Below are 21,847 nucleotides of genomic sequence, written 5' to 3' on the forward strand. Positions count from 1 at the left end.
TTTCACCCTCTTAGTGTTTGCAGGACAGAAAGAGTAAAAAGAAAGGGAAAAAAAGCAGTCAGTCCTGTATTTGTAAATTTCAATGATTTTTAAATCTTTCTGTATCTCAACCTACATGGGAAAAGGGATATTAGAAAATGACTCTTCTACATCTAGACAGAGGACATCATGTGAATGTTTGAAGCAAAAGGTAATTACTAAAGATGCAATGAATATTCAGTTATTATTCAGTATTTCGCCCATTTGGAGTATGTTTTGCTATTCAGCCGAATACTGAATATCTAAAAACAGGATTAAGAAATAACAAAAACACAGTAAATTAATCATTTTGGTAACTTTTATTAATACTGAACATACATTTCAAGTTTGAGAAAACACAATTTTTTGCTTATTTATGTAAAAGATCAAAGGAAAAGTAATATAACTAAGTTATTTTTTAAGAGATCAAAAAAATATAACAAATCAAATGAAAACTACCTACTTATTATGTAGTTTAGCATCTATATACTCGTATATGAAAGAAGTCCTGATAGGATAATTAATGCAGAGCCAAAGCTACTGGTGCTAGAAACTTAAAAATTTGAGTGTGTGTTCCTTTTGTAAAGTTTAGGCGTGCTAAGAAAAGATTTTATGAAATTCGACCCTAAAGGGGTGAAAAAGGGTAACAAATTTGTATGAAAATTTTTACTGCATGGGCACATTAGATCGAAACTTAGGTCATAAATGGGAAAAAGTAATAATTAATGATCTGTAAAGAGTTTTTATGAAATCATCCCTTATCAACTTGAAATCAACTTGAAAATTAAATAAAATAACTTTTTTGTTTTATTGTACAAAATTATCATAACTGAAGTTCCAGACAGCTTGGTAGCCTTAACGGCCCCAGGCTTTAGCCCGTGCACGCTAAGTGATTTTCATTACAAGCATTTAGCTTTCCGAAATCTATGAGAACAATTATTTGGCATTGACGGCCATGAATTTTGCACCAATGAGCTGCCTCGACATGTTTGATTATGTTATCAACTCAGTTTCATATTTATTTTCACATTTTCACTTCGCTGTCCTTCTCTGTTTTTTTTTTTTTTTTCATTATTTACATGTGTAGGTCATTTCATTGTTATCCACATTTGATATCATCACTTATCACATACTGCCATGATGCTCATGTCTGTCCACTACAACTGTCAAGAATTAACATGATTAGCAAAGCATAGTGACAGCAGGCCAAAGAGAGCAAGGTGCACAATCCTTGCCATAATGCGGTTTGCACGCAAATTTTTGTACATGCGTTAATCAAACCAAATATTTGGCTATTTGGCCATGCTCCTGGCCAAATATTCAGTATTCTGCCTGAGGCTGAATATACTATTACACAATTACACAAAGTATAGTATACAAGAAACACACTTTATTTTCGCATATGAACAAGGAAATTACAGGCTCCAACTGTTACACAAGTCTCAGGTTTTCTTTTATGAGACTGATATATACAATGAATCCTCCACATAGGGGATGTCGTCACAATTTCTACTTTTTGTTGGTTATAAAATGTGATAGTATGGAGACTTTACAATCACGGACTGCGTTCTTAGCCTAGTATCTTAACCTACTTATAACTAAATTAAGGAAATATGCATATAGATAGAAGAAGAAAGGAAAGAAGAATTTGTAGGATAGGGGTACCCAAAATCTTAACTAATCTTTCAATGTATTGGTTTGGATCTGATTCTAACATCTGCTGCTCTGAATCACTAAGTGTTTGCGATGAGGGATGTTCTCCGAGAAGTATTCCTATAACATTTATGGACAAAAAACTTTTCCTCTGGTATCACACTCTCAAGCTCTTGTCGATGCTGAAACGACAACCAGGACCTTCCTTATACACCTCTTGTCTTTCTGATCTCCAGCCAAATAGTGGTTCTCTAGAATGAGTTTTTATCCTCAGGGCTTCCCGCTCTCTATTGTCTTCTCTCCATACCCTGGTTGAGAAGAGTTGGGTACAAGAATTCTCAGAATACAGAAAACAAAAGATATACAACAAAGGGATAGTGAAAGATTATAAATAAAATACTATATAAAACTATTACTATACATAAAATATGGCATACTGCCACAACATGTTGAACAAGGAGAGTTTAACACTCCCTTAAACCCCCTGTAATTCTAACCTTGTATTCAAGATATAATTTTTTATAATAATTTTTGAGTTTCAGTTCAGTTACATTCAAGAAAGTCAGTTATTTAGATCAAGGCTATGTACAAGGGTTTTTTGAAAGATTAACTCCCCATTTAAAGAGAATTAAAAAATTCTAAATTTGAAATTTTCAAGTGATAAGTAAAAATTTCTTATGCAATACATGACATCAGAAAATACCGAGTTAAATCGTTATGCAATATCCTATATATATATATATATATATATATGCATCTGGATATGCACATCACATCTTTATAAACTTGATTATCTATTATCTCTCTTCAACAATCAATGTTCCTAATGAAAACAGACATGTTTTATATTTGTAAATAGATTACTTCTCTGTGAATCCTTATTTTCAAACATATTTTTCTAAATCTATGTTGACTATCAAAAACATTTTCATTTAAAAATATGTTCTATTTCAGAGCATTTAATTTGTACTGGATGTTTAGTTTCTTTAAATGGATAGCAAGCTTCAGTAATAGAAATTAATAAATTAGTAATAATTGTGAACATGTAATATTCTATAAAAAATAAAGTGGAATTTGATACATAATATTGTATCATAAAAAGTTGATGAGTTAATGAAATATAACTATTTTGTTTAACTTAATTTTTTTGGTGAGTAATGAATATGGATTACGAAGTTAAATTTTTTTATTTCCACAAAAGAAAATATTCTTGCTATTTTGTGAATTGGTTTTCTCTTAACATATGCATAATAAATTTTTATTGTACTATTTACTCTTATATAATAGATATATTTTTTATAGGTGTTATTGTACAGGTTGCGTGGATGTTTTAGTGGCTCCTGGAGCTCATAAAAAGGTCTTTATTGAATATTAAATATAATTAAAATTTTCTGTAAGATAAATATATTATAATATTTTAGTAAAAATATCAAATTTTCTGTATTAAAGTAAATTAATTATTGAACATAGAAATAGAATAATTATTTTATATATGTTCAAAGTGTTATTAATTATAAATATTTTTTTTTTTGGAAAGTTTTTGGACCGCTTTTAATTTTGGCTTAATTTATAAAATGAAAATAAAAATTTTTAAAATATAAATATGTTTTTGTAAAATTTTTCGTAATATATAAAGAATGTAAAATGATGTAGTCTAAAAATTTCCAAAAATATAATATAGACCCATCTAAAAAAGTTAAATAATTCTGAATAACAGTTAAGGGCTTCCATTAATTACATGTACAGTTTAAAGGAGAGAGTTGAGGCATTATCTGCATGGACTTTTTAATGATATTTTAGTGCATTTGACCTTATAAGCATGCTTTCTAGTCATGTGATTAAAACTGTCAAAAAATATTTGCAGAACTTTTTAAGGACATGTCTCCGATGTCCATGAACTATAGTTCATGTAATTAAAAGGGAAAGAATTTGCCAAAATTACATCACTGTACACAACATGGAAGAAGGGGGTAAATATAACTTAAAAACTGTACACGTATTAATGGATGACCCCTAATTTAGTTATATTTTGTAAAACTATATTTATTTATTAAAAATAAAATATAATAATTTAATATAAAATATAAATCAAAGTAATTTCATTCATAAAGGTGCTAGCAACTAGTCCGTGGCTCTGTTACTTATGTTCAGAATATGATCCTGAATTAAATGGTTTAATTCGAAAAAAAGAGGAATGGCAACAAAATGTGATGCAGCTGTTTCAACCAGAAAAACATGTACAGTTACCACCATCAATGGATGATTACAAAGAAAAAAGGGCAATTAGAGTGCTATCATTATTTGATGGAATAGGAACAGGTTTCTGCCTATAATTTTTATTATGTTAATATTTATACTACAATGTTTTGTAAAATGGATATAGATAGAAAGTTCTCAGTTGATAAAACTTTAGATTTTGTAAATGATAATCCTAGGTAAAAAATACATATAAATACCAAAGTACCAAATATAATGTTTGAAACTTTTTTTTTTATCTTAGTTGGTTATTATAATTTTATAAAACATTTTTTTCTTTTTAATGATTATTCTATTAATTGTATAATGCAGGGGTCACTCTGGCTCTTTTATAGCAATCACTAACCCATTGACCAAACACATTTTTTTATTTGCCAAAACAGAATGTTGTTTGCCAGGTTATTTTTTCACTTACTGTGATTTATTGTACCAATCTGAAATGAAAGGACAACTGACAATATAAAAAAAAAAAATGCAGAGTTTTTTTATGACTGAGTTTCTCAAGCAACTTTATCTTTGTTTATTAACAGTAGACCAAGACCAATTCATGTCTGTGATACTCTTTTTTGCCAAGTAACTTTTTTCCAGACTGTGCTCTGGCTATCTGCCTCTCCAATCACCAGATGAATATAAATTGTAGTATTTTAAAATATTTTACTGGTTATTTAAAGGTTGTTGGGAGTTTATTGTATATTTTACCAGTACTTATTAACGAGTGTTGTTAACCTGTATACAAGATGAATATAATTTTCACAAATTGCAAATTTTTTGATGGACAACATGACCCCCTGTAATGTTAATGAAAGTATAAAGTAATACATCCCAATATATTATGACATAAATATTGTTAGTTCTTTTTTTTGTGATTTTTTTAAAGATAATTTTTGTCTTTAAAAAATCATAAAATCTCCTTTCTGCGTGGACATTTTCAAGGACTAACCTCCACTGCAGAAAGTGATAATTTCAAATTTTTATTATTTTTAAAATTACAAATAATAATGTGTTATTTTTATTTATAAATATAGCTTTACAATTATCTCAAACTTTCAAAATTTAAAATTATGAATGTTAATGAAAGAATTAATGACAATTTAAGAAGAAAAGTATGTGAATCCTGGGTCATGGTTAGCAGTTCTTACTAAGGGAGATCACTATTGAGTATAGTTATAGACCTGCTTAATGCAAGGTTATATGAGGAATTATCTGTGTGAACTGTTGGTAGGTTTTATAGAAGAATCTGTAACCATATAGCTACATGGAAGTTTAATACACTCATTTAAATTTTTAGTACTTACTTAAGTACTAAAAATTTACATGGGTGTATTAAAATAGTACAGATTTGTTTTCTTTTGTAGTTTTATGTATATTTAGTTTAAAACTGGATGTTAAATAATGATTTACAATATTGTATATATCAATATTTGTATAAAAGTGGCCAAAGAGGGTTTATGTATGACCAGAATGCATTCCACTAATAAAATTGATTTTTTAAAGATGTGATCTCAATTATTTTAATGTTTCAATGCAGTTTTATAAGTCTTCTATATATCTCTGCCATTTGGAAGTTTGAGATAATTAATCATTAGAGACAAGAAGCTTATTATTAAATAGCCTTACAAGTTTAAATGTAAATAATTTGTCAGATTAGGAATTATATTAAAAAATTCAATAAAAATAAGTTAAAGAAATATCACTTTAAGGCAGTGATTTTTCAACTGAGTTGCCATGGCACACTAGGGTACTTCAATGACATTTCAAGGATGACACAAAATATAGTGATGAGCAGCACGCAACATAATGCTTTTTACTTGTATTAATAAAAGTTATTGTATATTCATATGTAATAAAAATTATAAATTACGTTACACCTTTTGTAATTATTTTATTGAAAATATTGTGTACAGTTTAAACTAATTGTACATGTATTTATAACGTGCATTAAATTATATAAAGGAGTAGAGGTGCTGCAAGAAAAAATTACCAAGTTGCTGTGCTACTATTAGAAAAAGGTTGAAAAACACTGCATTAAAGATTAATTTTTTAGATATTATTCTTAGTATGATAAATGAATTTCAAATGAAATTAGTTTTGAAAGATTATTATTTTATTAATTTTATTTTATTTTTGTAAATATTTATAGGAAGATATGTTCTAGATCTGTTGGGAATAGATGTAGAAGTTTATTATGCAAGTGAGATAGATCAAGATGCTATAAATGTTGCCATTGTTCAACATAAAACAAATATATTACATTTAGGGCCTATAGAAGAAATTACTGATGCAGAAGTATGAATATTTTTATTATATGATTTGATTTAATTTTGAAATCAAAATTCTTTTTATATTTAATTATGTTCAGATTTTAAGAAAAATTTAATATTCACACAGGACCAGATTACATTCTATTTTGTAAAAAATTTTAAGTTTACACTCTCTAAAAATAAAATATGAGAAAAAAATAGAAATTAAATAATTTTTATTTATATATTCGTTTAATTTTTTTAAACAATAAAAGAATTTTATAAATAAGTAATAATCATAACAGAACATTTTCCTCTGAGCAAGAGAGATGGAATTATACCCTTTCTGATCATATACCCATGCTAAATCTAAAATTGATCTTCATTGAGTGATATCTGATTAAAATAATCTGATATAATTTCAACGTATACTAATTTACATTATTCTTTATTAATAAAATTTTAAGTGTAATGAAAACTTTTGGCCGCCACATTATTAGAAAATTGTAGTTTCTAAAATATTTTTATATATTTCAAACTAAAATTCTAGTAATTAGTTAAACTTAAGGAGGTAAACACACATGGAAAAGTTTTGCTTGAAACTTTTAAATAGATTCTTCGATCTCGATCTAACAAAATCTTTTGGCCACCGGTATTTATAGAAACATCAGAATAGAGAGGGATGCTTGAGTGATGTTCCTTGTTAATTATTTATTTTATTATGTATGTAGTTTATCTTAAAATTGTAAATAGTTTAAATATTAATATTACTTTGTGCTTTATTTCATGTCATCTTTTTACTTTGTACTTCTACTAGTCAAAAAATAACAACTTTCACAAACCAATTAAAACTACTGAATATCAATCAGAATATCAAAAATATATCTTTAATTATAATATATATATAAAACATTTTCATACATTAATATATTACATATGTATTTATTATTTATTTTAGATAAATAAGTGAATTTTTTGTATATAGGTTGCTAAACTTTGCCCAATTGATTTAGTTATCGGAGGTTCACCATGTAATGATCTTTCTTTAGTAAATCCTGCAAGAAAGGGATTATACGGTAAATTTATTATAATGTATATAATTTATTGCTATATGAATATATAAAATAAATTAATTTTAGTGTTTTTTTTTCAGATCCAACAGGAACCGGAAAATTGTTTTTTGATTTTTTCCGAGTTTTGAAAGCTGTGCAATTAGCAAACAAAGGAAGACATGTATTCTGGTTATATGAAAACGTAGCATCAATGCCTCAAGAATATAAATCCACTATTACACGTTTTCTACAGGTTTAGTATATCTGATAATTTTATATAACCAAAAATATCAAACAACATTTGTATTAGAAGAAACTAAAAATGCCACTCTGGAGAAAATAAATCTTAAAGTGCTTTAATGGAGTTAAAAACTTTAAATTACACGAGAAGAACATTTTAATGCTTTCAAATCAAACAATTGTTTCAGTGAAAATCACTCTAATATTTTACTCAAATAATTCAGTTTTCGACTCTATTAAATCATTATTGCATAACAAATGTAGGAAGAAAAAAAATATATGCAGGATGTAATTGAACTCGGTGCTAATATTTTAGGGATAGATTATAGAGTCGAAAATGGGCTGTCAAAATATAACAGAAACCAATTTTAAAATTCTTACCAAAAAGATATCACTGCTTGTTTTCACTCCTGTTTTACCAACAAGTACACACTAAAGCTTTTCATTTTAAATGTTAAAAATTATTTTTCTGAATACATGTTAGCCTGTGCGCTTGTGTTACTGGTTTGTTGTATGCAATTATGCATCCACATCCACACAGGACATTTTGATAAATTATTGTAAATTATTCTGTTTCATTTAGTAAAAATGAAATGTTATTCAAAGTAAATTTACATTGAAAAATTTTTGCTTTTCAACTGTGTTTTTACTCCAAAACAGATACAGTAGATAATTAAAACAATCTTAAAGTGGCTACGGCTTTGTTTACATTTATTACATTAGGGCCAGTTAGGCAACATTTACTTACCTCAATCAGTTGTCAGAAGTATTAAAAAATATATAAAATTACTTTAAAAAGTTTACAACTCTATTGTTAATACAGTATATTTACATGGAATTTGAAAATTATCTTTTTTGGGCAAACCATAAGTCATACAAAGTAAATTTTGAGAAATCTTTATAGAATTTTAAGGTAATTTTAACTCTAGAACCTATCCCTAAAATATTTGCACTGAGTTCAGTTATACCCCGTATGGGTGTTATATATTATACAGAAAGATAAACTAAACTCAAGGCAAGTGTAGAGAACAAAGAAAATAGTTCTAGTAGACAAAACAATTGGACAATGAATAGTTTACTCTTCTCATCAAATTCCTAGGCTCGAAAAACTGTCAACTCTGGAGTTGTGATCGGAGATTAAATTTAATCCGCACGCCAAAAAACTTTTACATTACTTCTATATAATTTTCAATATAGATATATTTTGTAGTAAATATACAATATATCTATATTTAAAATATATATGAGAGTAATGAAAAAAATTATGAATTATATATATATTTTTTTTTTTTAGTGTGAACCAGCTATGCTTGATTCCAAATATTTTTCTCCTCAAAATAGAGCACGTTATTTTTGGGGTAATATTCCAGGATTATACACGTAAGTAAGCATATATATTTTAAAAATATAGGTACAGTATATTTAAAATCAATAAGAAATTATAAATTAGTCAGGATGTTGTTATTACACTGAAAAAAACATTACAATCACTGCATAGAATTCCAAATTTTTGAATAGAAAAATTTTATTTTGAAAATTTCGAAATTACAATTAACAGTGAAATGAAAATATCCTGAAAGAAATCTCTTAACAATGATTATCAAATTAATTCTCGTCATAAATTTAAGAAATTAGTTTAACACTAATTCGACTGATANTAACAATTGAGTTCACCATGAAAATTGTTCTTCCAATTCTAATTGGAAGAACAATTATTTGGTATTGACGGCCGCGAATTTCGCGCCAATAAGCTGCCTTGACTTGTTCTATTATGTTATCAACTCAATTTCATATTTATTTTCACATTTTCACCCTTCTCTGTTTTTTTTTTTTTTTTCCATTATTTACATGTGTAGGTCATTTCATTGTTATCCACATTTGATATCATCACTTATCACATACTGCCATGATGCTCATGTCTGTCCACTACAACTGTCAAGAATTAACATGATTAGCAAAGCATAGTGACAGCAGGCCAAAGAGAGCAAGGTGCACAATCCTTGCCATAATGCGGTTTGCACGCAAATTTTTGTACATGCGTTAATCAAACCAAATATTTGGCTATTTGGCCATGCTCCTGGCCAAATATTCAGTATTCTGCCTGAGGCCGAATATACTATTACACAATTACACAAAGTATAGTATACAAGAAACACACTTTATTTTCGCATATGAACAAGGAAATTACAGGCTCCAACTGTTACACAAGTCTCAGGTTTTCTTTTATGAGACTGATATATACAATGAATCCTCCACATNAAATTAGGAAACGGTTAACCGAAAGAGTTTTGTTGTCGGACAGGGTGTTCGGATTCCCTCGCCACTATACGGACGTGGGCAACATCCCTCTGGGACGAAGACAGCAGCTGCTGGGTAAAGCTTGGAGCGTGCCCGTCATAAGACATCTTTTCACACCTCTCAGGAATTTCTTCAAGACGGTCTCGTCTCCGGTTCCGGTTCCGGCGTCGGCGGGGGCGACGTCTCGAGAAGAGGAGGCGAACGGTCGCGTCTGACGCGGCCGGCTACTGTGATCACAACCATCCTTTCCCTTCCGATCACGCTCCGCGCTCGTTGCCCGGGGTCTTCGACGCCGCGCACATCTGTCCCCCCGAGCGGGGAGGACGCGGCCTCCTCGCCCCCTTCCCCGGTTATTACGGACGAAAAACGCTCTCTTCCTCCGATTTAATTAACCCGCCATCGGTGGAAATGGCCTTTCCCGTTGCCCATTTTGGATTTAGCCGGGGATGGGGTTTGGCGTCGGCACGGAAAGAAAAGGAGAAAATTTTCACTGCCAACAAATTTGTTACCGTATAATATATAAAAAACCACGTCAGATAACAATACGATAATTGCGTCAATAAGCTGTTTATTGCATTTAAAATATTCATTTACAGTTATTTATTTACCTAGAGTATTTTCTTTACTATTTAATGTTATTGCAAATCTTTATCGAATATTAGTGAGATAAATGTTAAAAAAAAAAAACTTTTATTCTTATTTCCGGTCTCTCCGAAATACGTCGTCAATTTTTAAAGCGCTTCGTAATATATATAAAATGGCAATTTATAAGTCGAGACGGGCCACGGCCAGTCGCCCCCCCCCTTACTAATTATTACGTTTCCTGTGGTGTTTATNTTTCTACTTTTTGTTGGTTATAAAATGTGATAGTATGGAGACTTTACAATCACGGACTGCGTTCTTAGCCTAGTATCTTAACCTACTTATAACTAAATTAAGGAAATATGCATATAGATAGAAGAAGAAAGGAAAGAAGAATTTGTAGGATAGGGGTACTCAAAATCTTAACTAATCTTTCAATGTATTGGTTTGGATCTGATTCTAACATCTGCTGCTCTGAATCACTAAGTGTTTGTGATGAGGGATGTTCTCCGAGAAGTATTCCTATAACATTTATGGACAAAAAACTTTTCCTCTGGTATCACACTCTCATGCTCTTGTCGATGCTGAAACGACAACCAGGACCTTCCTTATACACCTCTTGTCTTTCTGATCTCCAGCCAAATAGTGGTTCTCTAGAATGAGTTTTTATCCTCAGGGCTTCCCACTCTCTATTGTCTTCTCTCCATACCCTGGTTGAGAAGAGTTGGGTACAAGAATTCTCAGAATACAGAAAACAAAAGATATACAACAAAGGGATAGTGAAAGATTATAAATAAAATACGATATAAAACTATTACTATACATAAAATATGGCATACTGCCACAACATGTTGAACAAGGAGAGTTTAACACTCCCTTAAACCCCCTGTAATTCTAACCTTGTATTCAAGATATAATTTTTTATAATAATTTTTGAGTTTCAGTTCAGTTACATTCAAGAAAGTCAGTTATTTAGATCAAGGCTATGTACAAGAGTTTTTTGAAAGATTAACTCCCCATTTAAAGAGAATTAAAAAATTCTAAATTTGAAATTTTCAAGTGATAAGTAAAAATTTCTTATGCAATACATGACATCAGAAAATACCGAGTTAAATCGTTATGCAATATCCTATATATATATATATATATATGCATCTGGATATGCACATCACATCTTTATAAACTTGATTATCTATTATCTCTCTTCAACAATCAATGTTCCTAATGAAAACAGACATGTTTTATATTTGTAAATAGATTACTTCTCTGTGAATCCTTATTTTCAAACATATTTTTCTAAATCTATGTTGACTATCAAAAACATTTTCATTTAAAAATATGTTCTATTTCAGAGCATTTAATTTGTACTGGATGTTTAGTTTCTTTAAATGGATAGCAAGCTTCAGTAATAGAAATTAATAAATTAGTAATAATTGTGAACATGTAATATTCTATAAAAAATAAAGTGGAATTTGATACATAATATTGTATCATAAAAAGTTGATGAGTTAATGAAATATAACTATTTTGTTTAACTTAATTTTTTTGGTGAGTAATGAATATGGATTACGAAGTTAAATTTTTTTATTTCCACAAAAGAAAATATTCTTGCTATTTTGTGAATTGGTTTTCTCTTAACATATGCATAATAAATTTTTATTGTACTATTTACTCTTATATAATAGATATATTTTTTATAGGTGTTATTGTACAGGTTGCGTGGATGTTTTAGTGGCTCCTGGAGCTCATAAAAAGGTCTTTATTGAATATTAAATATTTATCAATGGTGTCCAATTATCAGATTGAGACTTGAATGTTACTCATAATGTAAATACATATATTGTACACAATTAATAAATATTTTACTGGATCAAGAACAGAGCATGACCAGATTGTAAGTGACTTGGAAATATGGATTGAATCTAAAGTTACTCAAAGTATATTTCTAAGTTAATGTTGATATTTCATTGATATAGTCTGGGTTTTGCATTACATCAAATTTGACTCCATGACTTCACATTCATATTGATTGACATAAAGTGGCAATTTACTTTTGTAAATGACAGTTAAAAGAATTTTGTATTATTGCTATGTTATAAACTTAATAATTTTGCCATAAGTACAGAATAAGCTTTAAGTCTAATAATATTAGGGTACTAGAAATTTTTGATGATAACATGGAAAATTCATGGAAATTTACAATGACAAATTGCTGTGAATCCTAATTCTACATTCTAAAAATTACCTGAAGATGGATAAGATTTCAAAAGTATTTAAGTTTGTTTAATTTCCTAAGTTTTTAAGTTTATGTTCTATTAAAACAAATGTTTCTGAACAATTACAAGATTGATAATTTTTAAATTCCAACTAGATAAATTATATTTAAGATAAAAATTAAACAAGTTGTTGAAAATGTACCCTTTTATGTAATTTAATTTAACTAGTTATTGTTATATTTACTTTTATAGATGTTTGTATTGCTTGTGATTCTTCTTCAGTGGAAATTGTAGAACAACATCCACTTATTCATGGTGGTCTTTGTAAACAATGCAAGTATGATATTGTAGAAACAATGTTTGCTTATGGAGACGATGGCACAAATGTATGTTAAATGAAATTTATTTATAATTTATATGATTTGATCATTTTTTTTCAATTTTTAAATTAGCAATAATAATATAATGGAAAAGTAATGATCTTTCAGGCATATTGTGTGATTTGTGGTCAAGCTGGAGAGCTTCTCATCTGTGATAATAATGAATGCAATAGGTATGAACATTTATTTAATTTTTAAAGTTTTAATTAAAATCAATTATGATATTGAATTTTTGAAAATGATTTGTTCTAAGTTTTTGCTCATCTGTGCTAAGTCCATTATTATAGAACTATAAGCTGTAATCTATCAAAACTGACAGGAAAAAATACAAGATTTTTACCAAAAATTACGCAATTTTTAACTATAAAACTTTTTAATCACAACATTTCTCATAAAGACTATATTGCTTTCAATGATTTGCATATATCTTCATCTTGCTTCTACTATATAAACTTTAAGTTCTTGTAGTTGCAGTAACCTAATCCTAGCTACACCCCAATTTTGTCGGTCTTTGAATCTGAGCTTGCAAAAATTGATAAAATTGATCTATTTTAACTTGCAATAAAAAATATTGTTCTCCACAGATAACATTATCAAGTGAACTTTGTCAATGCAGTATTGGAATCTCGCTTTCAAAACAAAGAAAGTCCAACTTTTTTGGCGCTTGTGATAAAATTAATTTAAAATGAAAAATGGTTGAGGCATATATAATTTTTTAAATTTAAATATCAGTAAAACATGGTTTACCAAACCAGAAAATTATTTTAAAAATAAAGCTGAAATGTTTTTATATATAGTCACATTTTTTTAATGGGCCAAAGCTGCCAAATTTCCGCTTAGTTTCCAATATATTGTTTGATTCTAGCAATATGTTGACGTATGGTATTACATTCCATTTTTTTATATTCTGGCCCATTTCATGCAATTGTGAAGATTGAGTATTGACACAATGCTGACAAAAGCAATATACAAAATTTAATACCACGACACAATTGGTGAACAGATACAGTTAATACAACTTTATTTATACAGAACAAGTGTTGCAGGATCGTTTGTCGGGATCCCAACTAAGGTTGGATACCAGTGAATTTTCCCCATATTGGGAGTGCATGCAGTTACAGACCAAACAAAAGAAAAACATCTCGAGCATAACAGAAATAACCCAAAATTAATATTACCTTAAAACTACCTTACAATCTAAATAAGAGAAAAGTAGGATACAGAAATTAGGATAGAGATAGAAAGATCAATAATGAAAATACCTGGGATTTTGTCTGGGGATACTGTTCTTCACTTGCGAGATGGAGTCCACAATGAATTCTTCTGGCTTTATGATTTTCCATTTTTCATCACAAATATAATTCTGTTGCTTATCCAACTTTGTGTTGATTGAAAGTCTCGTGTTTGGAAAGGAGCACTAATAAAATTTATGTCCTGTCAAGCCATACTGTACTCGCTGAAGCTTAACCTGTTTTGCTCTTCCATTATTACCTTCTCAGACTATGAGGACTTCCATGCATCCTCTCCGAAATCAACTTAAGAGTGACCAGTTTCTCTTTCCCCTTTGGGCCTATTATTGTTCTCTCTATTGTTACCAATGTTTCTCAGAACAGACCCTCCACATTGACAAAAGAGGGATTAGAAAGGGAAGACAATAACAAAGGAAAGATGTTGAGAATTAAAATAATCAAAACACGTAAATTTTAAATAATAAGGCAAGCAGCCACACAATGAACATGCATATGTTAATTGAAAAATCTGTTATTTAAAATCTATGTGAGGATTAAATTTGTTTTATGAAACACTCTTTCACATTCATCTTTGCTCACTAGCAATGTTTTGTAGCATCTCATCACCTACTTTTGTGAAGATAGATGATGACAAAAATCTACAAATTCATTCCAGTTGTTTATAGTATAATTGTTGTGTAATATTCCATGCTAATGTTGAGACTTTTTTATTTAACAGCAAACAAATTGTGCTAAAACCATTTATAAGTCTGTCTTTTTTAGACAAGAATGAATTATGAAGTGTATTTGTTACTGTGAATGACCGATATCAGACGAATGTCAACATTCTCCGGTGAATGTCAGCATTCACACAGTCGTTTCATGTAGGTACGAAATATTTGCTAAATATCATTGTTTCTCACTTACACCGGCAAATGTCGACATTCAGCATGCACTCACTGATGGTGAATGTTGAATAAAAATATTTTTATTACGTTAAGACAAAAATGCAACTTTTTAATATGTCAAAATAGGAGAAAGCTTAAGTAACAGTACGTGTAAATAAACTGTTGAACCTAAAACGAACAGTACATTCTTAATCGGAAAAGAAAATAATACGATAATAAACTTGCACATAAATTATGTGATTAACATTATACAAATCTTATTTATTGCAACAACTTAAACTGTTGTGACATTTTGAATTTAATTGCAAAAGAGTCCCTTGCTTTTACAACTGCATTTATTCGTGGAACACTTCTTTTTGCAATGACAGCGTGTATAGCCTTGCCCTCCACTTTTCGAATTAGCTGCAGCTGCTTCTCTCAGCGAAATTTCTTGAGAAGAAATGTCATCTATGGAAAGTAACTTTTCTTTACAAATTACAAACTGATTACGGGTATAAAACTGCTTGAGGGTACCATTTTTGTTAGCTAATTTATAAAAGTCGGAGTCTTCTATTCCAACAAGAACCGCCAACGCATTTCGGGCATCTGTACGGCCACGGTCGACATCAGGGACTTGTATTCGTACGGTATAACCNACAAACCAATTAAAACTACTGAATATCAATCAGAATATCAAAAATATATCTTTAATTATAATATATATATAAAACATTTTCATACATTAATATATTACATATGTATTTATTATTTATTTTAGATAAATAAGTGAATTTTTTGTATATAGGTTGCTAAACTTTGCCCAATTGATTTAGTTATCGGAGGTTCACCATGTAATGATCTTTCTTTAGTAAATCCTGCAAGAAAGGGATTATACGGTAAATTTATTATAATGTATATAATTTATTGCTATATGAATATATAAAATAAATTAATTTTAGTGTTTTTTTTTCAGATCCAACAGGAACCGGAAAATTGTTTTTTGATTTTTTCCGAGTTTTGAAAGCTGTGCAATTAGCAAACAAAGGAAGACATGTATTCTGGTTATATGAAAACGTAGCATCAATGCCTCAAGAATATAAATCCACTATTACACGTTTTCTACAGGTTTAGTATATCTGATAATTTTATATAACCAAAAATATCAAACAACATTTGTATTAGAAGAAACTAAAAATGCCACTCTGGAGAAAATAAATCTTAAAGTGCTTTAATGGAGTTAAAAACTTTAAATTACACGAGAAGAACATTTTAATGCTTTCAAATCAAACAATTGTTTCAGTGAAAATCACTCTAATATTTTACTCAAATAATTCAGTTTTCGACTCTATTAAATCATTATTGCATAACAAATGTAGGAAGAAAAAAAATATATGCAGGATGTAATTGAACTCGGTGCTAATATTTTAGGGATAGATTATAGAGTCGAAAATGGGCTGTCAAAATATAACAGAAACCAATTTTAAAATTCTTACCAAAAAGATATCACTGCTTGTTTTCACTCCTGTTTTACCAACAAGTACACACTAAAGCTTTTCATTTTAAATGTTAAAAATTATTTTTCTGAATACATGTTAGCCTGTGCGCTTGTGTTACTGGTTTGTTGTATGCAATTATGCATCCACATCCACACAGGACATTTTGATAAATTATTGTAAATTATTCTGTTTCATTTAGTAAAAATGAAATGTTATTCAAAGTAAATTTACATTGAAAAATTTTTGCTTTTCAACTGTGTTTTTACTCCAAAACAGATACAGTAGATAATTAAAACAATCTTAAAGTGGCTACGGCTTTGTTTACATTTATTACATTAGGGCCAGTTAGGCAACATTTACTTACCTCAATCAGTTGTCAGAAGTATTAAAAAATATATAAAATTACTTTAAAAAGTTTACAACTCTATTGTTAATACAGTATATTTACATGGAATTTGAAAATTATCTTTTTTGGGCAAACCATAAGTCATACAAAGTAAATTTTGAGAAATCTTTATAGAATTTTAAGGTAATTTTAACTCTAGAACCTATCCCTAAAATATTTGCACTGAGTTCAGTTATACCCCGTATGGGTGTTATATATTATACAGAAAGATAAACTAAACTCAAGGCAAGTGTAGAGAACAAAGAAAATAGTTCTAGTAGACAAAACAATTGGACAATGAATAGTTTACTCTTCTCATCAAATTCCTAGGCTCGAAAAACTGTCAACTCTGGAGTTGTGATCGGAGATTAAATTTAATCCGCACGCCAAAAAACTTTTACATTACTTCTATATAATTTTCAATATAGATATATTTTGTAGTAAATATACAATATATCTATATTTAAAATATATATGAGAGTAATGAAAAAAATTATGAATTATATATATATTTTTTTTTTTTAGTGTGAACCAGCTATGCTTGATTCCAAATATTTTTCTCCTCAAAATAGAGCACGTTATTTTTGGGGTAATATTCCAGGATTATACACGTAAGTAAGCATATATATTTTAAAAATATAGGTACAGTATATTTAAAATCAATAAGAAATTATAAATTAGTCAGGATGTTGTTATTACACTGAAAAAAACATTACAATCACTGCATAGAATTCCAAATTTTTGAATAGAAAAATTTTATTTTGAAAATTTCGAAATTACAATTAACAGTGAAATGAAAATATCCTGAAAGAAATCTCTTAACAATGATTATCAAATTAATTCTCGTCATAAATTTAAGAAATTAGTTTAACACTAATTCGACTGATAGAAATTTATTCCAACTAAAAATAAAATAATTTAAAAAAATAGTATTTATTCACTGACTCTCATGCAGAGGTAAGGAATACTCAAAAGGAGAAGATATTTCAAAGTAAGTTACTCTCCATTAATGTTGGGTGATGATTGCACCCTTATGTATTATTTTTGAATATTTTAAAATTTCTATTAAAAAAATTTTAATTATGGAATTATTTATTCATCACTGTTATTAAGTTTCTTTTCTTTTTTTTTTCTAGTCCCTTGCAGCCACACTTGGTTGAACAAGACATTACACTGGACAGTGTTTTAACTCCTTGTCTTAATAGAAAAGCCATGGTAATACTATTTGATGTTTATAATAAAATAAACTCAATCTTTTTATTTTCGAATATGTTTAAATGATTTATCTTGTTAAAATGGAGGTATTGGATAAAATAAAGAAATGTTTTAATATATTATAAAACAGACCCTTTTTTCCCCCAGGTAGAAAAAATTAGAACCGTGACAACACGCAGTAATTCATTAAAACAAGGGAAGAAATGTATTTTGCCAGTGACAATGAATGGTGAAGGAGATGTACTCTGGGTTACAGAATTAGAACAGTAAGTAACGACAATGTAAAATAGAAAAATTAGGAAACGGTTAACCGAAAGAGTTTTGTTGTCGGACAGGGTGTTCGGATTCCCTCGCCACTATACGGACGTGGGCAACATCCCTCTGGGACGAAGACAGCAGCTGCTGGGTAAAGCTTGGAGCGTGCCCGTCATAAGACATCTTTTCACACCTCTCAGGAATTTCTTCAAGACGGTCTCGTCTCCGGTTCCGGTTCCGGCGTCGGCGGGGGCGACGTCTCGAGAAGAGGAGGCGAACGGTCGCGTCTGACGCGGCCGGCTACTGTGATCACAACCATCCTTTCCCTTCCGATCACGCTCCGCGCTCGTTGCCCGGGGTCTTCGACGCCGCGCACATCTGTCCCCCCGAGCGGGGAGGACGCGGCCTCCTCGCCCCCTTCCCCGGTTATTACGGACGAAAAACGCTCTCTTCCTCCGATTTAATTAACCCGCCATCGGTGGAAATGGCCTTTCCCGTTGCCCATTTTGGATTTAGCCGGGGATGGGGTTTGGCGTCGGCACGGAAAGAAAAGGAGAAAATTTTCACTGCCAACAAATTTGTTACCGTATAATATATAAAAAACCACGTCAGATAACAATACGATAATTGCGTCAATAAGCTGTTTATTGCATTTAAAATATTCATTTACAGTTATTTATTTACCTAGAGTATTTTCTTTACTATTTAATGTTATTGCAAATCTTTATCGAATATTAGTGAGATAAATGTTAAAAAAAAAAACTTTTATTCTTATTTCCGGTCTCTCCGAAATACGTCGTCAATTTTTAAAGCGCTTCGTAATATATATAAAATGGCAATTTATAAGTCGAGACGGGCCACGGCCAGTCGCCCCCCCCCTTACTAATTATTACGTTTCCTGTGGTGTTTATTTTAATTTATTACGTTTAATCCCGTCGTTCGTTACCCACGAAGATTTTTGCAGTTATTTACAAAGTAATAATCTATTTACATAAAAAAAATTTTATCCGTTTTAATAATCGCCTTTATCCGAAAAATTTCCGTAGATTTTTAGAAATACTTCGGACGATGTTCGTACGTTGCTTACGTCATTCGTTTCGTTCGTACTTAGGAACAAGTCGGATGCGGTCTTTTATTTTTTTATTTTTTGGGATATTTTGTCAACTGCCGATACGTTTATTAATTGAGGTTAGTACGACGTTCCTTGGCACTTTTTCTTCGTTGTTCGTTCCGAGAGTAGAATTTTGTTACTAAACCCGTGACTAAAAGTACAAAATACATTGTTTAAATTAGTGTTAGATATATTTAGCTTTACGAAAACCCCCTAACCTACTCTTTTTCACCGACTTCTTGTCTTGATCATTGATATAATAAACACTGCCATTTCTGTTATTGTTTAAACATTGTATTGTTAAACATATAAAGAATACTAACTTTTGTGATCAAAGATATATTATATACATATACATATATATACATATATATATATATAATGACAAGACAAGAAACGATAATTCATTCATTTGTACTATGATTAGCCGTTGGTTGACTAAGGACCGCAATATTTAATCATCCCGGACGAGTCGTCGTCGTCCTTTGCCATCCGAACGGAAGAAATTACACTGCCAATTTTAGGTTCTCGGACGTGACGAAACTCCGTTGTGTTCATATTTACAGTTATAACGTACCTATTTATTTTTACCAGTTACGGCAAGCACCCTTTAAATAATACACGTGGAAAGGTGAAGTGCGTGTGGGCCTCGTTTTTCTCATATTGTATTTTAATAAAAACGGCTTTGATATTGGTACTCGTGTGATTAAATTTATGTTGTACGATATTGGTTATGGTAAAACGTAGACGTAGATTCGACCGACGGCGCCAATGTTTGCCGGTAGTTTTAATTAAAAACAAATAATAATAATTAAAAAAAAAATAATGTTAAAATGCATCGTTGGATCGTCGGTGTGGAAAATTTATTATGCACAAACGGAGCACTGGGCAAGCCTTAGTAAAAAACTGTTTTTAATATTCTTAAATGTTTAGCACGATGTAGAAAAAACGTTCGAAATGTTGTGGCTTCTATAAAAAGGTTATATTTTAAACGGAAACGTTTTCTTGCCCAACGACGAGAATGAGACGGACGACGCCATTCGGCTCGTCGTTCCCCGTCGGTGTTAATAAAAAGTTTTTGCCAATCACTGCCAATTATTTCGTTTTTTCGTTCCATTCTCGTATTAATAATAAATATTACGATGCAGTATTCGAAATTGTTACGTGAATTAATCAAATTGTGTTTTTATTTTTTCTTGTCGAATCCTTTATATAATAAGGGCATCATTTGTATCAAAAGAAAATGTTTTTAAATGTGGTTGTGCTACTTTTCGAGTGAAAAAAAGGCCCTCTAGGGTATTGTGAACCGATTAAAGTTGCAGTTTAAGAACTTTTATTGTGTGTCATTTATATCGCGAAATTTTCGCTCACACCGCCTGCCGGCTAGGATCTAAAAGTTTCGAAAACTTGGTTCGTACGCCAACATACTGTACGTATCATACGATGGCCCACCCGGAGGGGGACCCATCATCTATTTCTATACAGTACTACTAATGAATTAGAGGCCTTATAAGGTGGGAATTTTATTGAATTGGCATTAAAGATTTTTTCCATTCAACTCGCCTCCCCAAGATTAAACCCCGAGTGCGCCACTGGTACGTACTGTACGTATCACGCGGTGATTGTTACATTATATTAAGACTGCGTGGGGAAGTAAGTGGTCTCGTCCAGCCGGGTCGAGTGGTCACTGCTGTATGTACGGGTATTATGAACGAGGTGTGGAATGCTCGGCGATTAGTGAAATACGGCGTTTATCGAGCAGGGTGTGTGTTCGTTTGGGCAAGGATCTACCGGAAACCTACGATAACACGTTACGTTCAGGGGTGCAAGTTCGGGGTGGTTATAATTAAAGTTGCCTTACTCAGACCTGTCTACAGCTCGTTCTCGTGGACGTATTTTGATGAAACTTGGTATATATGTTAAATGGACCACGGGGAAAAGGAAAATGCAAAAAAAAAATTAGTTCGAATTTTTACCACTAGGTGAAAAATGGCGCATGATGAACAAGAAACACGTTACATTTACAGAACGCCTTACAGCATTGTAAGACGTTCTGAACATGTAATTGATGCAAATGGATTGCACATTGAACAAATGTTGTGAATAAAAGCCTTTTGCGTGTTTCCATTATGTGTTTCTTGTTTTTCATGCGCCATTTTTTCACCTAGTGATAAAAATTTGAACTAAATATTTTTTGCATTTTCCTTTTTCCTGTGGTCCCTAAAACATATATACCAAGTTTCATCAAAATACGACCGTCAGAACGGGCTCTAGACAGGTCTGAGTAGGGCAACTTTAATTATAATTTATAACTACCCTGTACTTTTGGAATCA

General features: G+C 30.5%; 1 protein-coding gene across 1 annotated transcript in view; it reads left to right on the plus strand.

Moving 5' to 3' along the window:
* Window positions 1–20,849, plus strand: part of LOC111628685 (DNA (cytosine-5)-methyltransferase 3A-like) — a 158,341-nt gene extending 137,492 nt beyond the window's left edge. Inside the window, exons 19-24 of the mRNA XM_023372514.1 lie at window positions 7,153–7,243; window positions 7,321–7,472; window positions 8,754–8,839; window positions 18,069–18,147; window positions 18,295–18,413; window positions 18,483–20,849. Of these exons, the coding sequence (XP_023228282.1) occupies window positions 7,153–7,243; window positions 7,321–7,472; window positions 8,754–8,839; window positions 18,069–18,147; window positions 18,295–18,413; window positions 18,483–18,693 (738 nt within the window). The 3' untranslated portion in view covers window positions 18,694–20,849. The remainder of the gene's footprint in view (window positions 1–7,152; window positions 7,244–7,320; window positions 7,473–8,753; window positions 8,840–18,068; window positions 18,148–18,294; window positions 18,414–18,482) is intronic.
* The last annotated feature ends 998 nt before the right edge of the window (window positions 20,850–21,847 follow it).

The sequence above is a fragment of the Centruroides sculpturatus genome, unplaced genomic scaffold (assembly GCF_000671375.1).
Source record: "Centruroides sculpturatus isolate CEXI.00-Female unplaced genomic scaffold, Cexi_2.0 scaffold30, whole genome shotgun sequence".
NCBI lineage: Eukaryota > Metazoa > Arthropoda > Arachnida > Scorpiones > Buthidae > Centruroides > Centruroides sculpturatus.